General features: G+C 34.7%; 1 protein-coding gene across 3 annotated transcripts; it reads left to right on the forward strand.

Annotated features, from left to right (window-relative positions):
• The first annotated feature begins 92 nt into the window (after positions 1–92).
• Positions 93–10649, forward strand: LOC106167970 (uncharacterized). 3 transcript variants are annotated; one of them, XM_087008248.1, is made up of 8 exons: positions 93–281; positions 3129–3255; positions 4234–4290; positions 6541–6780; positions 7084–7221; positions 7565–7733; positions 8386–8528; positions 8935–10649. In XM_087008248.1, exons 1-8 carry the CDS (start codon positions 139–141, stop codon positions 9049–9051), a joined length of 1134 nt encoding a protein of 377 aa, XP_086864374.1. In that variant the 5' UTR covers positions 93–138; the 3' UTR covers positions 9052–10649. The 3 variants fall into 3 exon arrangements, with proteins under 3 accessions (XP_086864374.1, XP_013402334.2, XP_086864375.1); XM_013546880.2 differs by having other exon boundaries at positions 6559–6780; XM_087008249.1 differs by lacking the exon at positions 7084–7221.
• The last annotated feature ends 311 nt before the right edge of the window (positions 10650–10960 follow it).

Raw genomic sequence — 10960 nt, forward strand, 5'->3', positions numbered from 1 at the left:
TCACAATTATGCCTGCATATGATTTAAAAAACTTTTTAATATCATTTTGACTAAAATAGTCGAGATCACATCAGCTCATTAGATATCGACATTTCGTTGTAATAGTCTCGCGTGACAAAAGTGCAGTATTGATTAAAAATGGCGACTCACAACTCCAGTAAGCCAGCTGATTCTAGAGTAAACGACTTTCCACAGAATTTTTTCGACAAGTACAGGAAAAGCGGTGCTACGAGAGATGGCGGTAAGATGCAAGAATGCTTCCGTACATTCGATACTGATAGGTAAGTAGACTGACCAAAGTTATTTTCGAAAGTCTGTCAGTGTTTACATTTACGAATGCACGCTCGGCTGTCACCTTGATTGGATAGTAAACGATTGTCGTAAAATCGCTAAATGATATTAAAACCGGGTGCATAAACTTGAAAACCACCTACAACAACCTTGGACTACCACATTAATCCAATACAATGCAAAAATAAACTATAACAAGTGGTTAAAGCCTTCAAACCGAATGTCGTAAAGTCCCCATATACCTCCATAGAGACAATAAAATAGAATGAGCTTCTGAAACAAACCTGATCCAGTTCCAACAAAATAATCGAAATAAAATACTGCCGGGCATCGGAGCGGCCTAAAACTTGGCACGCTTACCGCTAATACTGCAGGCTACATCATCCCGTCGCTCGTTTGTAAATTCCGTGCATGGCATACGCACAATCAAACCGTAAAAAACAAATTCTCGGGGTGTCGTTGGCTAGGTCCACTCAACAATCCAATTCAGGAAATGACGTAACCGCAGAGGTCGCATTGTCCAATGGCATGGCTTCTTTTTCGTAATGGTAGGTTAGAGTGGACCTGGCCAACGACACCCCGAGAATTTGTTTTTTACGGTTTGATTGTGCGTATGCCATGCACGGAATTTACAAACGAGCGACGGAATGATGTAGCCTGCAGTATTAGCGGTAAGCGTGCCAAGTTTTAGGCCGCTCCGATGCCCGGCAGTATTTTATTTCGATTATTCTGTTGGAACTGGATCAGGTTTGTTTCAGAAGCTCATTCTATTTTATTGTCTCTATGGAGGTATATGGGGACTTTACGACATTCGGTTTGAAGGCTTTAACCACTTGTTATAGTTTATTTTTGCATTGTATTGGATTAATGTGGTAGTCCAAGGTTGTTGTAGGTGGTTTTCAAGTTTATGCACCCGGTTTTAATATCATTTAGCGATTTTACGACAATCGTTTACTATCCAATCAAGGTGACAGCCGAGCGTGTACGAATGCACGCTCGACTGTCACTGTACGAAGTTTAATGTGTTTAGCATTCCTATTTACGATTTCTGATATGTGTTATTTGCCCACATGGTACGTATCAGAGACCGTAATCAGCGGTGGTAATGCATGAAACCTTGTGCTTGGTTATAAACTTGATGGGTTAATGAATCTAGAAATCGTGTGGAAATAGTGAAAAGCAAAATCCTACAATCTTGGCAGATTGAAAATGATAAAAAAATAAATTATGAGAAAATCATTTAAATCCAAGTACATGGAAACACATCCATCTCTTATTGGGATGAGATCTCTACCATATTATGGGATATGACAAAAGCCACTGCAATATCTGTACTAGTACATAAAAACTGAGCAGTTGGTATTAATCAGACAAGTGAAGTGATAGACAAGTGTTTGTTTTGATATTGAAAGATAGAGTTGGCAGTTGCATACCTGTTTGGAAATTGCCAGGTTCAGAGATTTTTCATGCTTCCACCCTGGAAAACTGTTAGGTTGGGAGCTTTTTGGTCTGAATTCAGAGACTGGGAGAGTAGTCCTATACTCGGGAGACTCCCTACAAAAATGGGTGAGGTAACAGGTCTACAGGTGATGATGAAGTGGCTTTTGTCATGTATTGCTCCTACCCTGAAGCATGACAGAGCTAGTGCATATTTCTCCTCTACATGTAACATGGCTCCCATTTAACATTCTTAGTTGTTATTTGATACTTGTTGCTTGGGATACTATTCAGTTGAACACAATGATTTTGCAAGTGGTCATTATTCATATAATGCATACTTAGTCCTGTATGCATACCTTATCCATATGGCTGTCCATCCAAAATGCTTGATCTCAAATCTCAGTCTTCTAATCTTTTAGCGTTCTTTATGTTAGCCAGACAGGCTGCAGACATTGCAATGTGGTGATTCAGCTCACTGCACATAGACTGCACGAGATGTATCACAGACACAGCAGTGGCTACATTCAAACATATCTGAGGAGAATTTTAATGTTATCCTCTATAACAGTTGAGCTGTTTCCTGTTCAGTGTCACTAGAAAATTCAATAGACTTGATGTTCTTTCATCTTACTATAACTATTGTATATCATGATTGTTTATATTATCGTCTCAGTTTGAATTATGAATCCACTAGTATATGTATACAGTAATAAGCATGTTACAGGTTACTGTTAATTTATGAATGGAGTCTGAGTGTATCTATATAAGGCTCTGTTGTCTTCTTTCTTTTAACATAAACAGTAGTTTCTTGTTTTTATCTAGTAAACACACACACATACACACACACACACATACATACACACACACACATTACATATATATATAATGATTTATATATATATATATATAATTTATATATATAATATATATATAATTTATATATATATATAATTTTGCATTGGAGTTTTAGTAAAAAAAATACAGGGGTCAAAAATGTCCCGTCAGAGACCGACCTTTAAGTGATTGTCATTCCCACATTAATTTCAATATAAATTAGCTGCTTGTTTTGCATAATCCTTTATGGTCTAGCTAAATAAAAATGTATTTAAAAGTAACCATGTGGATCATTTTCCAACTGTAATTTTTAAAATTGTCTCTAAAATGTCCCGTCAGAGACATTTCAAATACCGTGTTTTGACCCATATTTATTTTTAAGATATCACAAACACACTTGCGTCACTCTTCTTTAATTGTATTTATAACAGTTTGAATGTTCTAGCATCTTGGCTATGCACTAATAAGTTTGTAGGAATGTCTTATCTGTTTTACAGTTTCTGAAAAAGACATTGGAAAAAAAATAAAATGTTCTTTTAAATGTATTTTTATTTTAATTGCAGAGATGGATACCTCAATACTTTGGAATTTGATGGCCTCCTAAGCCAGTTATTTTCAAAAAGAGGAAAGCCTTATTTATTAACAGATTCTCAGAGGACAGAACTGTTCAACCTGGTGGACAGCAACAAGGTAAGACATTAAATTTAAGTTACTAGTATATATAAAGCAAGCATGGTTTTCTAGTAACCCATATTAATTGTAAAACCACTTCTAACAGTTTGTTATATAACTCAAATCTTGCCGAAAACCCAAGGGATAAACCAAATGAATCACTGTCTGGATCAGTCATAAAAAACAGGCTTTAAAGCTGAAACTTCTTCAATATTTTGGTTGTGAATTGACCTGCTTATTTGACGTACTTATCTTAATACAGCTACAGATAGTTAGCAGAAAATATTGGTTCTTAAAAAATATAATTTTTCAGTAATATGAAACAGTGCCCTCTACGTTATACTATCAGAAACTATATGGTGGCATTTGGTCAGCATTTATAGTAAAAAATTGACTTCAGATGCATCTTTTATTTACCACGTTTTTCATGATTTTTGAAAATAATTAGTTGCAGCTTCCAAGCAAATGTTTTGTTTGTTTTTTTTTTTTTTTTCAAAATTCGAATAACTGCATGCACAGCTGCAGTAATGCTCTATACATTACTACGTCATTTGGCAGACTAACAAACTGGAGGGACAGATAAGTAGGTTTATTTAAGACCAGAAATTTGAAGAAGTTGCAGTTTTAAAGCTGATTTATGGCTGATCTAGTGACTGATTTGGTTTATGCTTTAGCATGCCGACTTGATTCGAGTAGTATAAGAAACTAGTACAAATGGTTTACATGCATGTAGGGAATCCATGCTATTTTCAAATGGAAGAAAATTCACTTTATAGATGATGTTGTCTTATGTGTATATTGCTTAGTTATGACTAATTCAAATAATAAAACATTTTCTTACAGAATATAAGTTCCCTTTTAAGTGTGCTCTACTGTGATCATGTAATATATGGCTGAGGTTATTTCTCTATTTTTTAGTTTTAATTTGCTGACATTATTGACTGTAAGAGTGAAATTGGATATAAAGACACTTATAGCATTTTTTTATTTTTTAAGGATGGAAAAATAGACAGTGAAGAATTTAAAAATTGCTGGCACAAGTGGATAAGTCAGGTATGATAATGTACATAATTTTTTTCCTTCTAATGGGCAATATGCCCTCTTCCAAGGATGTTGTAAAATAACTTACTTAATTAAAAAGTGGCAGAGTACTTATTCAATGTTCTGAAAAACATTCACTCATGTAGACACATTAACTTCCACTGCCTTGCTTAAGGAGGGAATGTAGGTTTGAGATTTTCTCTTAAAATAAAGGTCTTGGCTTTTTTATTCCTGTCACATTCATTTAACGTATCTTCAAAATATCTAATTATGCTTGGAACACAGCTTTAACTTCATCGTGTGACGTAATATTGGGATTTTGGGGACAAAAACACCATTTTTATACACCTGATTTTCTCAGGCACCTGGACAGCTATAAACTTGCTTTTGATGTCATTATGACACTTGAACAAAGTACTACAGCATGGAGTCAGGGATTTTTCTTCAGACACTTATTGTTGATTTTATCTATAAAAACGTGAAATTACATCAAAATATTAGGGAATTTTCACTTTCAAAGTCTATAAATTAGAAAAGAGAGGATCAATCAAAATTTCTTAAAAAGCACTTTTAGAGCATACTGTTCATAATTAGCATGGTGAATTTGGTCTCCCTCAGGTGTACAGGTAGATAGTTAAAGCTTGTTAAGATAACGCTATCTCGTCAATATTGAAAGCAAAGAAAACGAGCAAAAACCCTTTCAGTGAAGTTAATTGTCCATATAAGCAAATAAAATTGTTGACAGCTTTACCTGTTATCATTCTGACGATCGCGAAGATGGGTACTCTTTTGCCGGTTGAAATTAGCTTGTTTGCATGTATTTGGATGTCAGAAAATCTTATTTTTGTATCAATCTCACCTCCTGTTAGTAACTTCAAGGGGTTACCGCTAGCACTGCCAGAATGATTGACAGGCAATCAAGTAAGCCCTAATGACCCAAGCAATCAGTGGCCACGTCAATTGCCGTCGGGGCAAGTGTTAGGGATGCGCTCTAGGATGTGCACACAATAGCAGCATCGCATGCGGTCTTGTCCACATTCGCCAAGCGAAAAATGGTTCGAAAACAAGGTCGTGTTACAGGACGCCGATCGGACCACCAACAACAAGAAATAGACGCAACCAGAAAGGCTTTGTTAGTGGAAATGTCTAAAGTTGGGTGAGTCAGGAAAAATTCTGCGATAATTGTTGAAGAAAAAAAAACACTATGTCGGCCTTTAAAGTGCGTACATGAATCCAGAACTGTACCTAGAATTGATGCTAAGGCTAATTCTCCAGCTCATAATTCGGAAAAATCAAAATGTTTATAATAAGCTCTTTCGTGACCTCAGCCTGATATAGTTCGCGCGGAGTCTAGCGATATCATTAGATTTATTTGCTTTACTTTCTTTAATGCACATGTATTGAACCTATGCGCCACCCAGTGAATAATTATGCTAGAGTGTGGGCTCAAGTCTTGTATTTACGCAAAACAATCTTGTGTGTTATTCCAGTATATTCCATACAGGTGACTTTAATAAGCAGAGAATTGCTTTATGTTCCGTGAAAAATACACTAAATTTATATAAAATAATATCATGGTTGGCCAAAAAAATGTACGCACAGTGCATCCGTGCGTATGCCTAGTTACCCCCATGTATATTTTTAAAATCTAACATTAAACTGCATCGACCTGTTGGCGAAAATGAATAGAAAGAATGACGATTGTTGTCACGGGTAGCAAGCAACGGAATTTTCTTCTTTTCTTTTGCGTATCTCAAAAAGTTAACAAGAAAATCGAAAGAACGCGTGTAACAACAAGCAATATTCAAGGGAGAACGAGTATTTCGAGCAAATCCAATGTGTCGGAAAAGATTCATCTTAGCGCTGATCACAATCAAGAGAGACTATCAAAACAGCTTAAGCGGAACAATAGGCACTGCTTTGCCGATCGCTGTTTATGACAAAGGGGGCATGGCGCATCCCTGTTATATTGTTTCCCTAGACGTGCTGATGCTGCTAAGGTCCGCCCACCGAGTTTACCCATGCCAACGGCCCTTGACAACGAAGGCGGGGCATATACCAAGCCACCGCTGTCGATGTGTGCAGCATCAGAATAATCAGAAAAAACAAATTTTTTGTTCAAAATGTAAAAATTTTATTCTGTTAAACGTTAAATACACATTTAACCAATAATTAGACATAAAAAACCAAAAATGGCTATTTTTAGCTATATTTGGGTACATCCGCTCCTTAATTCTTTTTGTCTTCTGGTTTCTTCTTTAGAGTCTCTGTCATTTTCAGATTCTTGATCCAGTGACAGCCTTGATAATTGTTGATGTCCAGAATGATTTTATCAGCGGCTCTTTAGCCATCCAAGAAGGGGAGTTGATCGTTTCTCCTATTAATAACATTCTTGACACCTACAAATTTGACTTAGTGGTCTACACTCTAGACTGGCATCCACATGATCATATATCCTTTGTTGAGAATGTGAAAAAAAGAGAAATAGACCCAGCGTCAAAGGTAGGTCAAGCACCCTAGTTTGCAGAAAATGGTAGATTTTAATTTGATGCCTTGTTTGGTAGTAATTATAGCATTTTTAAAGAAGTGAAAAAAAAGTCATTATTGCAGATTAATACCAAAATTAATGACAAAAGGTCAACATTGGTTTAATGTATCCATCAAAAAAAAAAAAAAAAAAAAAAAAGAGGGAAGGAGGCAATATTACCTTAAGTGTACATTTTTTGAAAATTGCAATGTCAAAAAGTCTGGCATTAGAAGTGTTTATCCTATGTTTTTACAAATTCTTATGTCCTTTGTGATCAGGTAAAAGCAGAGCATGCAAAGGTACAAGATGAGGTTATATTCAGGATCCCTGGCTATGAAGAGGGAAGAATACAGACGGTGTGGCCGAGGCATTGTGTTCAAAATACTGAAGGAGCAAAATTGCATAAAGATCTTAAAGTAAGTCTCTCTCTCTCTCTCTCTCTCTCTCTCTCTCTCTCTCTCTCTCTCTCTCTCTCTCTCTCTCTCTCTCTCTCTCTCTCTCTCTCTCTCTCTCTCTCTCTCTCTCTCTCTCATATGCATGTTTCTGTTTATCATGGAAGCATAGATGTACTGGATATGTATGTGAAATAACTTCATTATACTGGTCTAGAGTCACTAGGTTTAAGGAATTGATTTAAGCAATTATCAAATTAACCTGTTGAATACGTACTGGTTTTGTGTTTATTGCATCAGCTGTTTTTCATGATACTTACATTATAAAACACATTTTCATCAGGTTTTTATAACTTGTTTCTTCCAGTTATTAAACAATGCACTGTACATAAACAAGGGCACAGATCCCGATATTGACAGCTACTCAGCTTTCTGGGACAATGGCAAATTAAGGCAAACTCAGCTAGAGGCGGAATTAAGGAAAAGAAAAGTAACAGATGTCTATGTCTGCGGGCTGGCCATAGACATCTGTGTCCGTAAGTAATAATTGTCTGGCCTAGAATATGTTATCTGAAATCATCTTGCATTCATCCTACCACAATTAATCAAACTGTGACCCATTTCGCTACTTATTTGGATAAATGGCTGTAGTCTGAATGGGGTATTTATTGATTGTTTCAAGATGTAATAAAAACATCTATCATTATTTTTCAGTTGATATTTATTTAACTATATTTAAGATTATTAGATTATGGATTTTTCAAATAATATTCTTCTGAATTTACAGATGGGATTTTAATGAAGTAAGAGATGTCTATTTGTGTGGGTTGACTATTGATGTGCGGGACATGTTTTTTAGCCCAGTTCATATTTATAATTATTATGCTTATGGAAATTTTGAATGCAAGCAATTAGTGTGTGTTTGTGTGTGCATGTTGATTTTCATTTTTGATTGCCAGGTGTGTCAACCAGGTACTTGATTCATACTAGTACAGCCAGAGTAAAAGGAAAAAAAAAAACAATCACTGTAATTCTACTTGAAATTAATGGAATACTGATGAAATGTATATATTTTTACAGTTGTTTTGTTAACAATACATGAAAAATGTGATTAGAAACAAATGAAATGAAGATGAATTCATGACACTAGTCTGTGTAATTACTGTATTGTTTGTTTTTTTCCTTCAGGTTTTACTTCTCTAGACTCCATTGCTCATGGCTTCCGAACTATTCTGATAGACAATGCTTGTAAAGGCGTCGATCAACAAAGTGTTGAACCAAGTAGAGAACAGATCAGGAAAAGTGGAGGATTGTGCATTGACATTTGTGAGGTATGACCTCCGCACTGTTGTCTCTTCTCATATGGTTTGAAGCTAGGTTAATATGGTGAAAGTTTTCAGGATTATGCCTGATTTCAGGAGTTTCAGTCTTCATTTTTATTATTTTATCAAAAAGAAAAGATACACATGTAAATTAATGTCTAAGAATCACTACGAGGTGGCAGCACAGACACCAGTGTGACACATTGATAAATATCAATGAGTGGCTCCCAGGTGTCAGCACAGTTGCTAGTGAGATTTATGCCTGAGAGCCACTGCCTCAAAAATGAAATCGGATAGTTTTCTTTATTTAATGAGAGGTCAAAGTAAACCGTTTGGTTGAACATTTGACACTTGCACCTGAATACACAATTCAATATGCACTAAAAGTATGTTTTTGTTCTTGTCCTGTTTTCAGATGGGTGATATTTATAGTTTGGTAGACCGACGTCCAGAGATTGGTCTTCATGCAGCGAGAACAGCATTAGGTGGCAAGAAGTGTGACGAAATAGAGAGGAGAGTCATTACCCAGTAACCTTCAGGTCATGGGTCAAAAGAAGGGTCAAAGTTCAATATCTACTTAATTTATGGCATATCCCACTGACCAAATTCAACATATGGAGCTGAAAATGTGGCATGCATTAAGTATTGAAATATTGCCAGACAGAAATTGATCGAAGAAAATTTAGTTCACAGTTCATATTTAATCATGTGACATATTAAGATGCAATAGAACATATTTTTTAAACCTGTAATAGCATTACGGAGGGGTTTGTGCCTATGGATCATTCAGATCTCACAGGTTTTATTATGATCATTATTTATTTATTATTCATAAATTTATTTATTTTGTAGGGGGTAGAGGTAATGATATGCCAAGTATTCACTTATTAACTAAACAGACTGCACTGATAACAAAATTTTAATTTGTGTGTATTTTGTGCTCTCTCAAATTATTATTTAAACAGGGGAAATAGTCTAAAATTGGGCTTGTGAAAGTACTGATGATTTTAAGTCATTTTTAGATGAGGCCAGTCAGCAAAAATATTCAGTATGTTTGATTAAAATTTAAAAAAATTTTTAAAATATTCTTTTTAACTGATGAATATGACTGAGGCATGTATGGTATTTTGACGCAAAATACATTTGCATAGAGGCACACGTGCATACAGTGTATGAATGGCATTGTGATGTTAAATATATGTTCATACAAGTACATGTGCACATCACAGTGTTGGAGAAACACATGCACACCTGAATAGTTCTGAATAACAGGGTATACACTAAGAATATAGCCTTGTAAATCACCCGGGCTTCTTTTTTTGCTCAATGTACTTCCGTTGGTCTTTATGATGTTAAGCTGATTTATCCCTTTACATGTCATAAATGTATTAAATTTTCATTTTTTTTTTAAATTGTTGTACATTTTTTACTCTCTGTAACATTTTGTAATATGGTATGTATGTTGCACCAGTATAAAGGGAATTATATGGCTAAATGACATAAGTGATGTGTCTTGTACTGTAGTGTTCTAGCCATGGTGGAGGTTGATATACAGAATTACTGTTTTCTTTTATATATGATATATAAATATGTTTATCTGCACAGATTGCAGTTTATCTTCAGTGAAGAAGTAAGATGTCCATTGATTGGATTTTGTAAAGCATGGCAAACATCCTACATTTCAAAAAAGTTATTATTTTCAGTATTTTTTGTTTTGCAAAACTTAATGAGTAGGTAAAAGTATTTAACTGTCTCATTCATAAAAATGTTTAATCATATTGTAAGCATCAAGTTATTTTTTAAACCCGGTAAGTGATAATTCTGACTTTGTATTTTGTATACTGGCTTTATATTTTCATAGTCATAAAGATATGAAATTTTACGTTTAAGATTTGTAACTTACTATTTGTCTGATGAAATTACACAAAAGACACACAATCATAAGTAATTTTTTTCAAGTTATCATCAATTTTAAGTATGTTGCACATTTAAATACAGAGGAAGATTTTACAGTAAGGTACTTTTGTGAAGCATCTGTACCATTTGGAAAAAAAATGTGATTGGATGTATTATGCTGTCATATTTATATATTTAAAGAAGGCTTATTAAAAGTCTAATAACAGTTGAAAAGCTTTGTTTTCTGTTATTTCAACTAGCTCAAAACTGCAAACTCGATTTTGGCAAGTTAAAATTTAGCCACCAGATCCCACCACATAGCTTCAAATAGTATAACTTAGAAAACATCATTTATATTATCTGAAAATTGATATTTAAATGGATGGATGGATGTTTTCTTTCTTTTTTTTTCGTCTTGTATATAACAAAGGTAGAGAAATAGGTCAATTTGCAACCAAAAATTTGATGATGGTGCAGCTTTAAAGCTCTTTTATGGCTGATTAAGTCAAAATCCATGGTGGAAATGTTCTGAAAACTCCTATTTA

The sequence above is a fragment of the Lingula anatina genome, chromosome 3 (genome assembly GCF_051362555.1).
Source record: "Lingula anatina isolate TDL-2025a chromosome 3, LinAna3.0, whole genome shotgun sequence".
NCBI lineage: Eukaryota > Metazoa > Brachiopoda > Lingulata > Lingulida > Lingulidae > Lingula > Lingula anatina.